The sequence below is a fragment of the Mus caroli genome, unplaced genomic scaffold (assembly GCF_978045245.1).
Source record: "Mus caroli unplaced genomic scaffold, Mus_caroli_1 scaffold_18, whole genome shotgun sequence".
In the NCBI taxonomy this organism is placed as follows: domain Eukaryota; kingdom Metazoa; phylum Chordata; class Mammalia; order Rodentia; family Muridae; genus Mus; species Mus caroli.
Window position 1 is genome coordinate 15,262,351 of NW_028227273.1, and position 20,784 is coordinate 15,283,134.

At 41.6% G+C, this 20,784-nt stretch overlaps 1 protein-coding gene across 13 annotated transcripts in view; it reads right to left on the reverse strand.

Annotated features, from left to right (window-relative positions):
• Positions 1–19,549, reverse strand: part of Rmdn2 (regulator of microtubule dynamics 2) — a 75,521-nt gene extending 55,972 nt beyond the window's left edge. For 3 of the 13 annotated variants that reach the window (XM_021149420.3, XM_021149421.3, XM_085832559.1), the window contains exons 1-2: positions 2,453–2,484; positions 905–1,819 (exon numbers count right to left, since the gene is read on the reverse strand). In XM_021149420.3, coding sequence (XP_021005079.1) covers positions 905–1,819; positions 2,453–2,469 — 932 coding nt within the window. In that variant the 5' untranslated portion in view covers positions 2,470–2,484. The other 10 variants (XM_029471461.2, XM_085832561.1, XM_029471456.2 and 7 more) reach the window with 9 other exon arrangements.
• Between the last annotated feature and the right edge of the window lie 1,235 nt (positions 19,550–20,784).

Below are 20,784 nucleotides of genomic sequence, written 5' to 3' on the forward strand. Positions count from 1 at the left end.
TTTTTTTAGAGTACTTATATAACTTTTGCCTACTGGAAAAGATTAAGAATAATATTTTTAAAATATAGCTTTGAGAGGCCAATTATATATGCTTCTTATTTGATTTCATGATTCCTTACGTTCTCAGATTTGTGCATATATAAGTATATAATTAAGTTATTAAGCAAGATTTCTGGGTTATGGGCTATTGAGATGACTCAATAGATAAAGGTGCTGGCCACTGAGCCTGATAATGTGAGTTTGACATCTGGGACCTACATGGTAGAGACAATTATCTCCTAGTGGTTGACATCTGGCCTCCCCACACACACCAGGCATGCACCACATATGGATTCCCCAAATAATATAAATTAAAAATCTGGGTACTAAATAATCTACATTTTCTATTACATCACTGTTTAATTCTTGTGTTAATGAAAACTCTGAGTGAGAAATATGATAAGTACTCACTGATACAAATGAAAACGTTATGAGTCAACCATGATAACTCTATAGATTATATATATATACATTATATTACCATCTCTAGGGATCAGAATCAAAGGAGGCACTGTACTCTAAGGATGCATGACATTCAGGTAATTTACACAGAAAAACTTGGTGTCATTTTCAAACCACAATATTTTATGAAATTTATAAATTTAGAAATCCAAGACTAGCCAATCTTTGGAACATGAAATCATCTTTGGCTTCTACATTCTAATAATGTCTACAAACTTTCAAAACCACACTATTTCATTTAAACCCGCCATATAGAAATCTTTTCCCCTGCACTATAGCAGATCTGTGTAAGAACGGGTTTCTAGAGAGCTGAATACTAGTTTCTATCGTCTTCGGAGAGCGATTGTTGGGAAATTTTCCAATTTGAGCCGCCCTTCTCAGAGAAAGGAAAATCTGAGATGACCTTATTTCATCCATTTCAACAGGTGAAGGTATATCTTCATCTAGAGGTGGGGTGGCAAAGCTTTCCTCTTCAAAGGAGCCTGAGGTAACTTCAACAGTTAAGCTATTGATAGTTTGGTACAATGAAGAAAGTTCATCTTGGAGGAGGCTGGCAGAAGACGGATGCTGTTCCAAACCAGCTGGAGAGTAATTTCCACTCTGACTCTGAGACCTGTGATGAAGGGCATCTTCCGAAACCTTATTTAGCCGGCCATGCTCTTGATTATCAGCAACAGATACATTTACTTGACTGGAAGAAGAAATAACAGTTGGAAGTGAGAAGAGAGATGTTGTTAGAGTTAGTGGGTAAGACATTCTCTCAAAACTCCAGTGGCCTGAAGAACCGGCTTTTGTTTCCAGATTTGCAAAGTATCTATTGCCATGTTCGGGATCAGAGAAGCTTATTCGTTTTGGAGCATCTGTGCTAGGTGACTTTTTAGAAAAGCCTTGAATTTCGTTTTCATGAGACAGACTACCTCGTGGAGTATCATAGGTAACGCTATTCCTGTGGCAGGAAACTACACTCAGCTTGCGGGAAGAAAAATATTTTCGAGATTTAGTCAAAGTGAACTGATCTGTAGAATTCGCGGTACTGGAAGTTAAGTCTTCCTGAGAATCGAAGTTAACCCTACTACCCTGTTGTTTCCTCTTTCGGAATCTCCGCCGTAAACTATGTCTTCCTTTACACGGACATAAGTGTGTAGTTGAACTTGAGGAAGAGGATATTCTACCTATCTTGTATGTTGAAGAAGGACGACATGTTATAAGACCCAGAGCCACTTTTGTTTGTAACGCACGAGAGGATCCATGACGCATGCGTTGTGGAGTAACTGGATCTTCATGATTGGGTTGGAAGCACTGGTCCTTTTTCCAGCAGCTAGAGTGAAAGCGGGGGTGGGGGGGTGGGGGGGTGGGGATGAAGAAGAAAAAGCAAACAGGAGCTGAATGGAGGCCTAGCAAACTTTCTAAAGAATAATATCTACCATAATGATGGGAGACAACAGCTAATTTGAAAATGGTGTGGCTAAGTTTAATGGCCACACAGATGTATCCAAAAGAATGCACAGAAAGGTAGATTATCTCCACCCACCGACTCTGTGAAAGCTCAGGGGTTGGGAGAGTGATAAAATCAGGGATGCAGGCAGGAAGAAAAATAAAGAGAAACATAAAATGATATCAGGCATAACAGGTCCCCAGAGAGTTAACCCTCCCCCGCCCCCAGACACACCACAGTATCTCTCTGAGACTATTAAACTTCCATTTGACGGGAATTAACTAAAACAAACCTATATTCCATTGACTCCATTTTACCGTATCTGCCATGGGTGAAGCAAAAGTCTATCTGCGGTGGGAAGACGCTTCAACTAAACACAGAGATCTCCAGCTACTGTGGGAAACTAAAGGCAACACTACCTGGGCTTCTGGCTACTTCCAACATTCTTTGGCATGCAAAAAATGTGCACCACGTGAAGTGCGTTTTGCTTTATTTTGCTTTGTCTTTAAGGCATACCTTAAGCATTTTCCCATACTGAATTTAATCCAGAGTTAAGTCTTTCCCTTCTAGGCCATCATTCATAAGACGTAAAATGCCCTGTGTAGGTGGAACAGGTCAGAAGACTGAATACTGAAGCTGTGTGTGGAGTTGCCGTGGCAACAACCCAGAATGGAAGGACAGAGACTCTAGAACCCACTGACGTTGCTCTAGAATAAAATCGTTCTGTGGCTGGCCTTCCTGAAGAGCTGCAAGCTCTGTGGCTACGGAGTGTGTATTCTGATTTCGTTATGTTCAGGGAGTCAGCTGACAAATTAGGAGCTAAAATTGCAGTTAATTGAAGGAGATCATGGGCTTCCTGCCAGTTCTTTCCTTGGGACAGCCTCTCTCCAGCCATCTTCTACATTCCTGGTCTCCTAATCCTCCCTTCTTCCACTTGAATGTTCTCTTTCCGATGCCTTTATATTCAGTGAAGTGGTAAAGTGACTCTTAAAGAATTTGTACTGAAGAATTTGTAAATCAGGGAGGAAACATTTAAAAAGCAGCACCTGGTTTTGTGGGTCATGGCCGTGGACTAATTGTAGCTATTTTCACACTCCAGTGGGAAAGCTTGGGAGATGAGACAGACTCTGGGTCTCTCTACTTCCTAAGTCTTTGCAGAAATTTCCTGACCACTTTTTAGTGCATCCGATACATTTGATCCTTTTCTCCCCTCCTCCCTTGCTTCACGGTGCTGGGGATGCAGTCCACAGGCTTGCAATTGGTAGGCAGGTGCCTCACAAACACTAAGCTGCATCCTCAGACCTGCCTGTTCCCTTCTAACTGATAAAACATTGATATTTTGCTGAACTCACCACAGACTAGACAGGGTACAAAGCATCGCCCTGTGTCATCTCAATTAAAACTTAAAACAACATGACACACACTATTAACCACATTTTAATTAAAATAGTTTTATTTGTTATTGAATGTTTGTCTGGGGGTGGGGTGTCCATACCATGAAGTCATGGCATGTAGGTAGAGGTCACAGGATAACCTCTGGGAGTTAGTTGTCTCTTTCCACCTTGGGTCCCAGGGGTTGGACACAGGTTGTCAGGCTTGTGTGGCAAAGACCTTTACCCTCTGAGCCATCATACTGGCCTTACCTAAGAAAAGAATTCAGGTTTGGGAAACTGATGTCATGTATGTAGTTAAAGCTGAACCAGGATGCATGCTTGTGTCAGATGGATGGAAGCAGATGTCCCCACTGCTGCTCTGGAAAGCTTTCTCTTCCTTGGCTCCTCAGTCCTCTGCTGGTCTGCTCTGGGCTGGGGTAGTTCTGCTCTGTTCTCTCACCTGAACACACACTTGTTCCAGCAGTTCTCAGGTCCTTTGCCGGCTTGCTCGAATTCGCTTCCACCCACTCCAGTAACACTGGCTCCAGAAGGCTATGCACGCTACTCTTTTCTCTGCCCACACTGCACACGTGCTTTAGCAACAACACCCACTCCTCCAGGATCTGGGCTTTGCAAGGATACTGCTGGAATGGGGTCAACAATGGCAGCACTTCTCTGCTCTGCACCACTCTCCTTTCACAGCTGCAGACAGTGAGCACTGGCTCTCCTGGGCAACGCCTTCAGTCTCTTAGCAAGTCCTTGTCCTTGCCACGTAGGTGAAGGAAGCACCTAATTACACCAACGCTAAGCACTTAAAATGTTTTGTGTGGTCCTTCACCTTTGGGGGGTTCTGGTTAAAATGCCCGAGAGCGTTCCTCTTCAACATCCTACTTCATCTTTTTTTTTTAAGATTTATTTATTTATTTTTATTTATTATATGTAACTACACTGTAACTGTCTTCAGACACACCAGAAGAGGGCATCAGATCTCATTACGGGTGGTTGTGAGCCACCATGTGGTTGCTGGGATTTGAACTTCGGACCTTCGGAAGAGCAGTCGGGTGCTCTTACCCACTGAGCCATCTCACCAGCCCATCCTACTTCATCTTAAAGAAAACTGGTTGAAGTTACAGGACTGTTTTGTTCTCAGTTGTGTCTCCATAGTTTAGACAGTGCCTGGCATGGAGTAGACACAGTCAGTGAATATGAGGGACTTCACCAAGTTCAATTTCTCTCTCCTAGCCCCTCTCTCTCTTTCTCTTTCTTTTTCCCTTCCCCCCTCATGAAAGAGATTTATTTACAAACCAAAAACGTATGGCAATATGCTCAATATAATGAAGGTTCAGGGGAATACAAATTTGAAAATTATTTGTTAACATTTCATCTTCATAAATTTGACTGAAGTTTAAAATCCGACGCTATAAGTGTTAATACAGGACAATAAGCCTTCTCATAGACACAGGTTTGTGAATTTTAAAGATTTATTAGTATACATATAACCGATACATGTGATCTCTAAGTCAGCACTTCAAACACATGCTTTACAAACCTACACGTGTCTAAGGAATTCTAAGGGTAGTCACTGAGGCATTATTTATAGGAGCAAACAAATGATGCTCTAAATATTCACCAACAAGAGAGACCAATACCGCATCAATGGGATGCAGGACCACATTTCGAAAGAACTCGTTTACATATATCAACATGAGACAGCCTCAAAACAGAAAAAAAATGAATAAACAGCTACCAAAAAAACCCCCAATGCATCACAAAATGTTATTTCTGTAATTTTTAGGAACAAAATCCCAGTTATTCCTTGTATATAGGAACACAAGCACCCAGAGGAGACAGGGAAACTGTCAAAGCCTGCACACAGATGAAGGCAAGGGGCACCTCCTAAAGAAAAGATCTCAATTCCAACGTCACATTGTTAGTAGAGCTGAAAAAAATCATTTTCTAACTATAACAACTTTGAGGGATACAAAATCATCATTATAGTCAGCGTCTGTTTGCCTAGAAGCCTAGACATGAATTTCAACACCAAACTGACCTGACAGAAGTCAATAAACTTAAGATAGAAATGCCAAAAACAACAACAAACACCCCACCCTACAAAGGCATTTCTGCATTTCATCTCACAGAGATCAAAGTTAAAGGATTCTCCAGTAAACTGATACAAGCTGGTAAGCTCTCAGCAGACTTGATTTTGTTATCCCTGAGTTAGCACAATCTAAAGGTTGGTATATGCCTGTACTTACTGGTTTCTTCCCGGGGTCTCTGAAATACTTGTGGCTAGAGGGTCCCCTGTGGGAAGCTAGTTGAGATAAGACAAGTTCCAAAGGGAGAGAGAAGGCTTAGGGAGGTGACTAGCTTACAGATATTTATCTACAGAAACAGGATACATCTTTTTGTATCTCATTAAAAACTAAATTAAAATGATTATTTTTGCTTAAAAACTGTTCTAAAGCAGCGTTAGATAGAAAAGGGTACCTCCCATTTACTTAGTCTAGTGTGTTTACCAGTCTAGTCTGTTACTAGGACTGTATTATAGTTATTGATAACAAAACCACCCAGGATCAAGCTGGAAGAAGTCCGGTTTCAGTGCCTGTGTCTTAGTTTTGATATATTCACGCCAGCTGTCATTCATAATTTTCACAAGCCTTCCTTGAACTCCTATTTCTTGCATTCTTACCTCAATGTTTAGAGTCTGTAATTATCTTCCTTTTATCTGTCCTGAGCTGGAGGAGGGCTGCTTCTCTTTCCAGAATGCTAGCATTTCCTGAGCAAGCACGCTTAAATTCCTCGAGACAGGTTTTTAGGAGTACAGGCCACTCAGCACTTTAAACTGTACCAGCTTCCAGGTCTCCTCTCAGACTATAGCTCCAACGTGCCCTGTCTGTGAGAAGACTGCTCAAACCTTACCCCGCGTTCCCAGGGAAAGGCTACCCCAGATTTCCACGCAGTCAGGGGGAGGCGTCTGCTTGGTGTTCTGTACCTCTCAGAGATGTCCCATGACGGTGTAGAAGATTTCTGTTCACTATTAGAGAACTAAGTGTTTCTTACCCATACTCATGAAAATTCCTGGGTCTCTATTCTGACTTACACTTTCCAGTGGATCTTAGGTGCTCTCTAAACATCTATCTCACTTGCCTATTTTAAAACTAGTCTAGGACATTTTGTTACTGTGCAGGAACACCAAGTTCTTAGACATGACGACTGAATCTATCACCTGTGGCTTTTCCCTACCACAAAACTTCACGGTCATTCCACCAGCATACAAAAGGATACATAACAATCCTGGACTGAGCACTGATGGCTGACACTTGACCAGTGAGCTACGTCATCCATATTTTTTGACTTCTTCCTTCAGATGCCACCTCCCACATCCACAGAAAGTGTGTGGATCACCCGTCCAGCTAAGAAACTCTCATTGGCCCCTACTCTGTGAAGGCACAGAAGTAAGTGTCATGAAGCAAACAAGGTCCCTACTCTCAAGGATGCCAGACCCTATCGCATTCAGTACAGAGCCTTAAAAACAAACAAACCAAACCCCGCGGCTATTTTGTTCTTCAAAAACCCTACCCAGGGTCAATGTTGTAAATTCTCAGAGTATTTGTTTCTGGACTAAGGGATATTTGTTCTCAGGGTTAGGATTCAGGATATTAACCCATGTAGAGATGAAACAGAATCACATCTATATCCTCTAGACCGGCAATAAAATCCAGTAGCTACTACTTCCAAGTGGTACACTTAACTACATGAAATAAATTATAATTACAACGAGGTACACTTAAAAGTTCCTTTCCTCACGTGTACAGCCCACACTTTAAGTAAGAGTTACACATGGCTGGTGGCTACAGTGCTGGGCAGCACAGAGGCAGCCAACGCCTAACATCACAGGAAGTTCTATTGCACCACATTGGTCTAGGGCGTTGTTAATAAAAGTCACATAGTACCCACATTATACAATAGGCTGCCCATCTTGTCAAATGATGATGTCTTCCCAACCCTTACAGGATGCTACTAGTCATTTATAATAACCAAATTATAAAATAAGTTATCTATTCTGGAAAACAAAAACTGTCTTTTCAACAGGATGTCATTATATACATATGTATATGTGTATATATTACAAGGAAATATATATAATTTAATAATACAATATAGTAAATATAATATTATGTCATATAATATACTAAAATATATAATATATTAAAATATTACATATATAAAAGAAAAAAAGGAACACAAACATTCCTTTCATTTCCTTTTAATAGCAGAGCAAATGACTGTGCCTATCTATCTATATAAGAACAATAATGGGAGACATAACGAGTTCGCCACGGGAAACACTGAGGCCACTTACCCTCCTTCACTTTCTGCCTCCTCTGAGCTGTTACTTGTTGCTGAGCGTTGAACGGTTGTCCCCTTCTTTTTCCTCGCTCTGTGCTGAGGACTGATCTTATGAACTGTCACCTTCCCTCTGAATTCATCTTGTATACATTCCTCCAGCTTTGGAATTGTCTCTTTCAGGAATCTGATTTCCTCCTTCAGTTCTTCCATGTTGGTCAGTAGCTCGTTTAGCTTTTCCAAGATCTGGAGTTGCCTCCTTTGAAAGACCACCGATGCTCCTTGTGCACTGTGGCTTTCCTCTGGCAGAGTTAGTGAACCAAATTTCTTACCCAGAGAAAAAAGCTTAGGGAAGTTCATGGTCGTCCTCGGCTTGAGGACCTTGTGGTACCAGAAGGCCAGCAAGCTGATCCCAGCAGTCCCCGCCATGATGCCAAGGATTAGCTCTTTGTTTGTGGAATGGGGCATTTCTGGGCTTTTATTTCTAAAATTAAAAAAAAAAAAAGGGAGAATGGAAATGAATTTTGTTTCTCTGTCCAGGAAAAAAAAAAGATGCTTTTCCAGTCAATAAAAGCAATATGAACCCTTTGTCATAAAAAAATGTGACAAATCACAAGCCAAATCGCATTATTAGGGCTATTACTGGAGTCTACTTCAATACGGACTTTAATTCTGATTTTATCATCTCTCTACAGTCAACCTGAAGCTTGCTCTCTAGTTATCCTTTAAAGAGCTTGAGAAACAGAAGCAAAAGTACCACCAGCTTGGGAAAATGCGTTAAGAATTCTAGATTTCCTGGTCTCCTCTGCTATTCTGTGTGTAGCTAACGTGTGAGGTTTCCTGGGCTTAGCTCACGGTTAAGGCTAAGGGAGGATCTTCCTTACCATAGGAATATGTGAATATACCTAGAACTTCCCGAACTTGGTTTCACTTCAATTTTGTCTATTAGATGTATTTATTTGTGTTAAAGTTTACTAGTAAGTTGGTTGAAATAGCTGTAAGCTAGCCACCTTTGGAACATATTATCAAAGCACTGCTTTCTATTATCCTGATCAGAGAGAAAGAAATAATTCCTGTAGGGACTCCTGGATCACAGTTGGAAGTAACTTCTAGACTATGAAAGAAGAAAAAAGAAAAGAGAACAAGCAAACAGGTAGGCAGTCTCACTCGACTAAAGGGATAATTTTAGGGTCTATGGGAACTAGAGTATCTAGAATGTATGTGCCAGCATGCAGAGGGTAAGACAAGGATGTCGGGAAAACACAGACTCCACGGGGGCTGGTAAAGAATAACTTCATGAGAATTAAAAACTACCTTGAAGGTGTCCGTTAAAATGGTCCCAAGGATCACATGGAGCTGAGATGCTTCAAGATGCCAAGAAGGCTTACAGTCTATGTGAGGCTTTTAGCAGAGAGCTCAAAGGAACCTCAGAGTTAATGCTATTTACACTCCATCCAAAATGGATTAAAAATTTAAAAATAAGCCACCAAACTATTACATTGATTCACAAGTGATTTAAGTGTCAAAGATAAAAGTGTCCAATACTGTAAATAAGCAGAAAAAATGCAGAATTGAACAATGATCAACAATATACAGCCAGAATGTCCCATACCTAGCCAGAATTCATCAGACTAGCACAGAAGCAGACCAGAGGCAATCGAATCAGTAAACAAAGGCTTTAAAACAATCATTTAAAGCATTGGCCACTTATTTGAATAAGTTAAAATGTTGCCATATTATAAATGTACAAATATATTCATGGTAAAGATACACTTGATGAGGGGAGAAAAAAAAGAAAGTTTTAAGTCAGACTGTTTGGAATTTCTAGAAATGAAAACTAAGATATCTGGAAAAAAGGCTTTATGAAGTAAAATTGACAGTAATGAAAACACCACAGAAGGACAAAGAGTAGTGCACAGGAAGACACAGCAGTAAAAGACACCCCCATATCAAAAGATGGCTTAGTCGGCCATCACTGGAAAGAGAGGCCCATTGGACACGCAAACTTTATATGCCCCAGTACAGGGGAGCGCCAGGGCCAAAAAAGTGGGAATGGGTGGGTAGGAAAGGGGGGGAAGGGTATGGGGGACTTTTGGGATAGCATTGGAAATGTAATTGAGGAAAATACGTAATAAAAAAAAGTCACCCCCAGATGCAGCACAATGGGGAGATGCTAACGACCAGGACAGTAGACATCAAGAACATCCGAGATGGACAGGAGCATAGAACGAGAGAAGGGGAGCAAACGAGTCCTAAATTAAAGAGAAGCCAACGTAGTCAAGCAGTGAGAAACCAAGTGGACTAGTATTCTGCTGATAAGGATGGAGGGTGGAGTGGGGAAGAGAGCCAGAAGGAGGAGGGAGGAGTGGGAATAGGGAGGAAGGAGAAGGCTTACCACGGCTTATGATGAAGGAGCCATTTAAACAAGAAAAACGATGAAGTGGTGTCTTTAACATGCTGGGAGGTGGTGGTGGGGATGGAGGACCTATCAGCTGAATTTTCTATACCCAGTGAATATCTTTCAACATTAAAGGTAAAAACAAGACAAAAACAAAACAAAACAAAACAAAACAAAACAGCCTGGGGTTTTGTTGTTTAACAAAAGCAGAAACTATTATTACCAAGTAAGTGCTAAAAGAAATGCTAAGCAAGTTCTTCAAGCAGCACAGTAGCCATGAACATGCACGGAGGGCACCACACACCAGCGGTGGCATAGACGGGCAAACATAAAATCGAGTTTTCTCATTTTAAAATTCACTTGTAAACTAATTGCTATTGAAGCCAAAGTGGCAACCATACATGATAGGTTTATAACAGGCTAGAAAGCAAGGGGCAAAGTCCAAAGTATGGGAGAGTCCAAAGAAAGGAACAGAAAACCATAAAGGTATCGATAACCCTGTGTGTGTGTGTGTGTGTGTGTGTGTGTGTGTGTGTGTGTGTGTGTGTGTATGTGTGTGTGTTGGGGTGGGGTGGGTGGATAAAAATGGAGTAATAAAGATATTCACTCACCAAAGGAAGGCATGCTGGCCTGAGGGATGGCTAAATACAAAAGAAGTGGGAGAAAAGATGCCGGTTATATAGAAACATGGTCTCAAACGATCAAGGAAAACATGATTTTCCAATATGAAAGTTTAGCTAAAATGCAAAGCTGATAAGGTTGAAGCAACAGGACAGAATTGTACAGATCCAAATAAGGCCAAGGAGATGGTCTCCAGCGCATGAGCACAAGGCTGACCTTCAGCCGGAGCATAAACCAAGGAGATGGTCTCCAGCGCATGCGCACAAGGCTGACCTTCAGCCGGAGCACAAACAACGCTTTGACAGTAACAAAAGAAAAGGCAGATTACTTTAGCAGAGATTCAGGATAAGTGGGTGAATGTAGGAGCTTATCAAAGTTCTCTTTGATTGTTTCTTGTCCAAAACAGCCAGGAGTGGAAGCTGGGGCGGAAATACTAGATGGACATAAATCCTGAGTTAGGCTGCATCCCTGAAATCGTGCACCCCACAGCGAGCACCATACTATTCTGCACATTCTAGCAAGGCATTGTTGTTTCCTGTATACTACATGGCCAACTAAACATAATGATTTAAGTGACCTATGGAAGAGGGCGACAAAAAGAAAGCAGCAGGAATCTAGTTCCAAGGGCTGCTTAAAGGAACGTTTCTTTTCAGATTCTTATTGTAGTTGAGGGGCAAAGGCACTTGCTCTCAAGCTCAACTACCCGAGTTCAATCCTCATTCCCCCACAGAGGAAGGAAAAAGACAATTCCTGCAAGTTGTGCTATTGCGCGCGCGCACGCGCACAGACACACACACACACACACCACACTAAGTAAATAAATAAAAGTTAAAAAAAACCCAGATTCTTACAATATTAAACTATATGCATAGACAACAGTTACTTTCCAATTTGGATGTTCCACCTCATTAAAAAAAAAGTAAGGACTTACCTCAGATTTTGATGACTATCATCTCTAAGAGACTGGTTGAAAATCTCTCTCTTACAACAATCCCAGGGAGGACCCTGGTGCTTAATCTGGCCTGTCTGATTTGGGAAGAGCATTTGTCAGTTTTTCCTTTTTTTTTCTTTTTCTCTTTTAAACCCAAATATCCTCTGAACTAATTGATCTATCTGGGAACTGTACATCTAACCAGCTGCTCCCCCACTCACCCAGGAAACCCATCAATAGCAGGATCTAATGCATTTGTAACAGATGAGGCTGTTGATAAGTACTGTCGTTTGGCCCCATAAACATTATACTAGTGCATAAAACTAAATTACCTCGATAGATTACCACAAAAAGCAATAGAAATAAAAAAGGTACCACATACTATGACACGCATCTATATTATAGGCCAATCATGCAGCAAACTTGATCATCTTAAGGCTGGTTTTTGTTTCTGCTTTTTATTGATTAATAAAATACTAGGGCTGGGAACAGTTCAAAAGTACAGTTCTTGCTTAGCATATATCAGAACCAGCATTAGATCTCCAACAACACTCATTCTATACCTGCCTTCTCTCTCTCTATCCCCAGCCCCATCCCACCCTTAATGAAGAATGCCCACACGCCCATCTTGAAGTCTACCATGGCCGAGCAGTGGTGGCACACGCCTTTAATCCCAGCACTTGGGAGGCAGAGGCAGGCGTATTTCTGAGTTTGAGGCCAGCCTGGTCTACAGAGTGAGTTCCAGGACAGCCAGGGCTACACAGAGAAACCCTGTCTAGAAAAACAAAAACAAAAAAACAAAAACAAAAACAAAAAACAAAACAAGTCTACCATAAGGAATTTACTTATGCTGATTTAATTCTTTGATCCAGTCTTACCAGGCCAGCCTTGAACTTTACATTATGAAACACACACACACACACACACACACACACACACACACATCTGAAAGATCTGAAAGGTTTTTTCATTTAATAAGTAAATAACAGAAGTAAAAATCCACCAGGAGAAAGACCTTATCCCCAAGACAGAATCAGGTTTAAACACATGAGAGAGAAGCAGCCAAACTTTTACCTTTTTTTGGTTCTACACCAGCTCCAAATGATCTCTTTGAAGTAGTTCAAGACAATAGTGCCATTATTATTTTTCAGACAAACTGCTGTAATCTACCCAGAGGGTTATCGGATTCAAGAAGTGAGAAAGGTTACCTCTGGCTTCCTGTTTCATAAATCTTAGAGACATCTAGCCAGCGGCATGCAGAATGAGAAAGCGTCAAGCAAGGACAGACAGAGAATGCTGACAGAGCAGAGATGGTTAGAGGTGAACTAAGGCATCCAAACTATGAACATTAACAAAGAATAGACTCACTAGATATGGCATTTGTTTAAAAAAAAAAGTCTCACCACTAGAAACATATAGGTCAGAGTGTGTGAATTTATGCTTCTATGTGCTTCTATGTCAGTGACTTGAAAACCCTGAATAAAAATAGTAAGGCACAAACAAGAAGTAACTTGGTGTGTGCTTTTGTGTCAATAATCAGAAATATGACACAGATGAACAAGGAAGACTACAAAAGTTGGAAATCAGAATCTGCTTGCCTACGGTGTACTTTAAAAGGTTGTATAAAATTACTTATATTGTTTTTAGACTCTTGCCTATAGTAGTATACTCTTGTCCTGAGTACAGATAAGGCAACTAAAATTTATTGAGCAGACTTTACAACTCACTTTAAGATGCAAGTTTGCATTTCAGAAGCAAAACATTATTAGTTTACAAATTTCCAGTTATAAATCACTTACGACGAAAAAGGATAGCTATTATGTTTGCATAAATGACCTAAAATTAATATGGTACACAACCAAAGGTTATTAGCAGCGAGTCACCTAGTGAAACAATGAAATGTTGACTTCCAAGAGAACTAGGACACGCAATGCTTTTAAAAGAAAACATTGCATTCATATCTTAGTTTTACCTCTAGATATTAATGTTCTTAAAGTAACTTGAATGTTTAGAACGAGCTCCTAAGAAACATTCATACGAATTCATCAGCTGGTCCTTGGGATAAGGGGAAGGCATAAAGAGCTCGAACCCATAAACCAGAGGAACGAAAACGGCCAAGAGGGTCAAGCAACATTATGCCTTACAAATCAGCTTTAAGTTTCAAGCTTCGGAAGGCAACACTCGGACGGAGTTCTTGGGGCTATATTGTATACAGCGATGCAAGTACTTTCCTATTGAATTCTAACACTCGTATTCCATCAGACTTTCATGCATTCCCTCATCTATAATTTAAATTTGGAGCCTTTTAGTATTCAACTTATTTGCAAATGTTAGTAGTAGTGCTGTTAGTCTAGTTTCCATGTTTGTATAAAAAAAGAGCAGACAATCAAAATCTTTTTCTTTTTTAGTTAGGGAGCACGCAAAGAGAACAAGGTTGGCGCGAGGCTGAGGCGGGAGCAGAGGCGCGGTGCCCGCTCCGGTGGTCGCCTGGGCTCGGGGTCAGGAAGCCACCTCTCCAGGGCGCAGGCTCCTCTAGGATGGTGCCAGGAGCGCCCGCAGCCCCAGGTCACCAGGCGGCAGGCCGCGACCCGGAAGTGGAGCAGCCGCCGGAAGTGCCGCCGCCTTCTTCCACACGCCCCACTGCCCGTCGGACCGGGCTGCCGATCCCAGCCCGCCCAGGTACCCCTTCCCTGGCTAGGTACACACCCGGAGTCGTTGCGCAGGCTTCTCTGGGGCTGGAGCCAGGGAACCGGGACCCGCGGGCGAGCGGGCGAGCGAGGAGGGGATGGCCGAGTGGAACCCTGTGCAGCCTGCGGGTCCCAAGGTCCTGCGTGGTGGCCTTCGTGTCTGACCCAGATAGCGGAGGCGCCGGGGGAGGAGCCGCTAGCGGCCCGGGGCTCCCGCCTCCTCCGGCCGCCGGCACTGCTCAGCCCCGGGCTCCGGGCCTGCTTCTCTCGGCCCGGAAAACTGAGCCCCGCAGAGCGCCCCGCAGGCCGCCTCGGAGGCAGCCGCCCCCCTCCACCCGGCGCATCCGCTGGGCCATCCCTGCCACCGATGGCTTCCAAGGCCTCCCCTCCGTTAGCTCATCCCCCACCCCTCTACCATCCCCACCCCCGTGGCACAACTTTTAACCTTCCTTCAGTCAAACGCAGACCTCTTGCACCATCATCTGGTTTTCCCGACTTCAACTCACTTTGATGTTCAATGAACCAAATTCCCAGCCTCTTTGTCCCCTGCTGTTTTGAGTTGCTTTCAGTTCAAAACCAGTCTTCTTGGATTCAGATGGCTGGTGTGTAATTCAGATTGTGTAATGATAATTCTGTCGAACTTTTAAAAACTGCTTAAATGCCCCTCTGTATAGCTCTCACTTGGAGCATGGTTGACTTAAACTTTTGACTTGATGAGAACAGTCTTTTGTGGGGAGGGTCAATATAGGGTTTCTCTGTCTGTGTAGCCCTGGCCATCCTGGAACTCACTCTGTAAACCAGGCTGGCCCGGAACTCAGAAATCCGCCTGCCTCTGCCTCCCTAGTGCTGGGATTAAAGGCGTGCGTCACCACTGCCCGGCTGAGAACAGTCTTAATTACTAAAGTCCCCATCAATGAACTGAATAGAATTAAAAATGGGTGCGCTCCTGTTTATCAAAACACAAGAACCAAACTGCTGTAAAAGAATCATGGTTGATTGATTGTACAATATACTACTCTTTACTGAAGGAAATTGGAGAAAACAATTTCACATTATAGAATTTTTACTTTCTAGTGTGAAATCAAGTTTATTACAAAAGCACAGCGTGCTGGAGCTGGAGACATGGCTCTAGTTAAGAGAGTACTCTTGTAGAGGCCCCAGCACACCCTCATAGGACTGGTCTCTAGTCATTCTCCTCTATAAACAAACCACCCCGTCATCTCTTCATACATGGTGTTCCTTTCATACTGGGATACACTATTCTTGACCACTTGTGTAAGGCAAATCCACCAACCTTGATCTCTTTCCCTTGAGAAGCTATTGGACACATTCCTTGTCCCTCGGGGTTCATTTGTGCTTTAAAAGCTTATGCACGAATGAAAGGATAAAGGATAATGAAAGGATAAAGAGTTTAAGGAAGTAGCCGGGCGTGGTGGCGCACGCCTTTAGTCCCAGCACTTGGGAGGCAGAGGCAGGCGGATTTCTGAGTTCGAGGCCAGCCTGGTCTACAGAGTGAGTTCCAGGACAGCCAGGGCTTCACAGAGAAACCCTGTCTCGAAAAAAAACAAAAAACAAAACAAAACAAAAAAAGAGTTTAAGGAAGTCTAAAACTCCTGCTGCTGTCTTTCAGCCTACTCTGGTCCCTATGACATAATTACTGCTTGTCTGTGCCTTTTGTGTTTCTGAGTTCTAATTCCTTAATCACCTGTGACATCCATTGAGGGAAACAAACTGTTTGGTTTAAAGACAATTAAGTGTCCTGTCTGTTTCCTTGGCCTGAATCACTTTTCCCTTTGTCAAGACTTTGATAGGAAATTTATTGTAAAACTCAAGGATTGATAGCAGTCAACTATTAGAACCCACATTCCATGATTTTTCCATTCACCTATAAAGTTTTTTAGTCTCAACTTCATTGTGAACAGTACTGAACTGTCACTCCTTCAGTTCAGTTATTGAAGTCTCCAACTCCTATTTCCAAACGGCAAACTCACCATTCAGAGAGCTTGAAGGAAATGTTCTGCAAAAAGGGCAAGGATCTGTTGAGTCTTATTCCCAGTTCTCTGGCTTCATTCTTTTAAAGATTTATTGATTTTTATTTTATGTTTATGGATGTTTTGCCTGCGTGCGTGCGTGAGTGTTTGTGTACAGTGTGTTTGCATTGTCTACACAGGCTAGAAGAGGGCGTTGGGTCACCTGGAGCTGGATATACAGGTGGTTGTGAGCAACCAGGTGGATGCTGGGAATTGGCTCTGGGTTCTATCGAAGAGTAGCCAGTGCTCTTAAGGGCTGAACTGTCTCTCAAGGTCCTCTGGCTTAATTCTTTAAATGTACTCTCTTATTTTGTCCTCTTATAAAAATCTAGTGAGATAAATAACATTACTGGTGATGATATTGAAATCTTCAAAGGGGGAAAAGTGTGGCCAAGCCACACCATCAGCTCTAGAGGTAAAAATCAAGCCAATCTTTGAAAAGCTTTCCTCTTTACCCCATGTAAGCCCCACTGGATAGGCCACCTTTGATCGAACACTGGACTCAGCAGGCCTATCGTGATGGAGTCTGTATTCCTTACCCACTTCAGCTAATTAAGGCCCAGCCCTCAATGCTTTTGTTGGAAGAGGAACTGAACCCTTAACTCTGAACACTTAGCTCCTGAGGGGTAACCATACAGGCTTAGCAACAGGATGTAAAATTGTCATGCCCATCATGTTTAGAGTCCATTAGGAGTGAGGTATGGAGAAAAACGGAACAACGTAAGTGTCCAATTAAATAGTTGTTTTCCATTTTTTTTTTTTAGAGATCTCTAAAACACTAAGAAATTTCAAGAGAGAAATTCCAAAAACTATAACTTTGGTTAAATTGGAACTTCAAGATAATAGTTTGTTAAATATGTACAAGGTTACAGTTCTTGAATATTTTCATAAGGTTAATAGATGAATTCAAGAAATTATTATTTACTTAAATATAGCAAAATGGTTGTCCACTATTCTGGTAATGAAAAGATTACAAAATAGCATTTTAAATAAGAATGAGTGACAAGTTTCCAATCTACGTACACATACACACACACGTACATATATATACATACTTAAACACATATACATATACATACATTACTTAAACAATTGAAAACTGAGTCAATTTGTTAAAAATATAACTACCTTATTAATATATTTAATTCTTATTAGAAACTTTATATTTTCACATGGAAAAAATGCTTTTGTTCAATGAAGAAAAAGTTCCAGGAAAGCCCTAAACAATACCTTGTTTGATCAATACTAACCTTACTTGGTGGCTGTCAGGAGTTTTTCTAGGTTATTCTATGAAGTTTCTTCAGAAATTGCAGAAGAGTCTTTTAGCCATGTCCTTGCATGAGTTCTTCAGAGAACTCTAAAGCATAATTAAAGGGATTCTAAAAAGAGTAACTCAGCCCCTTCATTCTTTCAACGGGAGAGATAATGACTGAGGGTGTCCTTGTGAGAGTCCCTGTGGAAGGGTGTCCTTGACAAACCGAGGTCAGTTCATCCTTTGACCAGAATCAAATACAACTGAAGACGAATGAGACAAAGCAGTGGTAGCAGTACACGGGACTGAAGATGTTTACTTGCAGTGAGTAGACAGAAGATTTTTTTTTTAATTAAGTCTTGATTAATGAAGAGGTTGGTCAACATTCTGCTGCAAAGCAGTTGGCCCTCACTGTTTTCATAGCTCCCTGACCTCAGTTTTTGCAAAGAAATGTGATTTCCCCGGTAGGAGCAGATTTTCTTCAAGAGATTGTTCAGGAGATGGGGGGGGGGGGATTTTTGCTATGTAAATCAATCATTAGAACAGATTTACCCTCTAAGGTTACAATAGGGACTCGTTAATTAACCAGCCACTGTTAAAGCTTGTACGGTACAACAGGCAGAAGAGAGAACAAGAAAGACTAAATATTAGGGGAGGCAGAAGGACTGAATGCAGGTAATGGGGAATGAATTACGAGAAAGGATATAAAACTAATTGGCTTTCCAGTTCTCTGTCATGGAGTTTTGGGTTTTGGTGGTGGATACGTGCATAAAAGTATGTTAGGTAGTGAGTTAGTAAAGGCCACGTGTGAAGCCCCGCAGAATCAGGATGAGCATTCTAAGTGTATAGAAATTTACTGAGATGTGTAGACTTTGGATCTGGCTAGTATTAGTTGTGTAATGTTTTTTATTTGCAAGACTTTTTTGAATAATAAAGTTAAAAACCTTTTTAATTTATAAAATTTCATTTCTAACATTATAATTAATTTGCTTATTTGGACTCTCACCCAGAGATGTGAATCTAGAAAAGGATGAAAACTGAAGCCTACGAGTGCAACAATTTCAGAAGAAGTTCTGTCCCATAAATCCACATTTCTCGTGTATTCCAACCCAATACAGTTTTAGTTTGTTTGCTTAGAACAGGAGATATAAATTATGAAAATTATGCCACAAGTGATGGTCATTTTCCTAAATAAGCCCATACAATCCTTTACAATCTATGCGGTAACGTGCATCCTGACTTGGGGTTGTATTTCAACTGAGTACTGATGTCAGGGAGCACTCGTCTGTGTGTATTGGCCTTGGAGTCCTTGCCCTGCCAGCTATGGTAGCAGTTGATTACTATGCAGTGACCAAGGTTAAGAGATATGCACTCTGCCTTTGTGGCATCTCCTTACCAGCTAGTGCAGACCTAAGTCTTCCTTGTCCCGGCCACAGGCTCTGCCAGAATTCCAGCAAAGAAGCTCATTGTGCCAGATGGTGACTTTCTCACATGCGGGAAAGCAGCCCTCCGTCCTCCTCAGAAATAAAAAGGAAGCTGGTTCAGATAGGAATGGCATCACAGTTACCCCTTCACTTGTCAGCTTCTCGAACCTTTATACACAGTGGCTAGCCAGCCAGCCAGGCACTCCTAGAGCAGGAAGTGTAAGTCCTGGAGCAGGAAGACAATTTGGATATTTACGTTTAGAAACACAGTGAGTCCTTATGAAGCAAGTGTGTTTTAGACACTTAGACTTTAGTATTTTCCTTTGCTAAACATTTACAATTATAAATTAAATATATCAATTTCCCCTCCTTTAAGATGCAGAAATGATCAATACATACCACCCTACTATGGCTTGGGTTGTCTTGTCAATGGCATCATACATCTAAGTGAAAACTGAAAATTTCATTTAACTAAAACGCTTTGCTGCCCCACATTATCAAAATTTTCACTGGTTATGCCTCCCATCTTGAGCAATAACTTGGTTTAACATCCTTAATGATTAAAACTTGGAAAGCTTTCTCTCTCAGTCTTTATTCACTGCCTGCCCTCCCCCACATCCCCCACAGAAACCACTAAAGCAGCTCTCCACTGTTCTCAACTGTGCAGGGCAAAGGCCTCCTCATGCCCCAGGCAAGTGGCTTTGATCTTTTTGGAACAAAGTTTCTCAATATCAGTGCTATTGACTTTTTTGGGCCAGAGAATAACCATAGGAGAATGTCATGTTTTAGAATGTTTCTCAGCACTCCTGACTTCTGTATACCAATAGCACAAAGATCTATTGATTAGTGTGTAACATCATAGAATCAGATACTTTAACAGCAAAAATAGCACCAACGTGGACACTGAATTACATGATGCTCAGGTAGGGCTGTTAAACATTTCCCCAACTTTGACAGAGTATGTTAGAAGTTCTTAATTTTTTAAGTTTTAAATAATTTTATCAAACTAACTTTTCTATCCTAATTGTTGATACTTGGTAATACTACACCTTGAATAAAAGAACCAATCGATAGGTAAAACAGCAGCCTTCAGATGGGGAAAGGATCATCACCAACCCTACTGATGACAGAGGGTTTATATACAAAGTATAGAAAGAACTCAGGAAATTAGACATCACCAATCCAAACAACCCCATTAAAAGGGGGTACAGGGCTAAAAAGAGTTCTCAACAGAGGAATCTCGGACTGCTGAGAAGCACTTAAAGAAATGACCCATCTGATACCTGTCAGAATGGCGAAGATCAAAAACTCAAGTGATAGCAGATGCTGGCAAGGATGCGGAGCAAGGGGTACACCTCTCCATTGCTGGTGGGAGTGCAAACTTATACAACCAATCTGGAAATCAGTTTGTTGGATTCTCAGAAAAGTGGAAATAGTTCTACTTCATGACCCTTCTATACTGCTTCTGGCCATTACCCAAAAGATGCCCTACTATGCCACAGGGACACTTTCTCAACTATGTTCATAGCAGCTTTCTTTGTAATATCCAGAAACTTCAAACAACCTAGATGTCCCTCAATTGCAGAATGAATTTAAAAAAATGTGGTACACAACAGAATACTACTCAAGCAGCTAGAGAAAGCACCCAAGGAGCTGAAGGGGTGTGCAACCCTATAGGTGGAACAACAATATGAACTAACCAGTACCTCCAGAGCTCATGTCTCTAGCTGCATATGTAGCAGAAGATGGCCTAGTCGGCCATCACTGGGAAGAGAGGCCCCT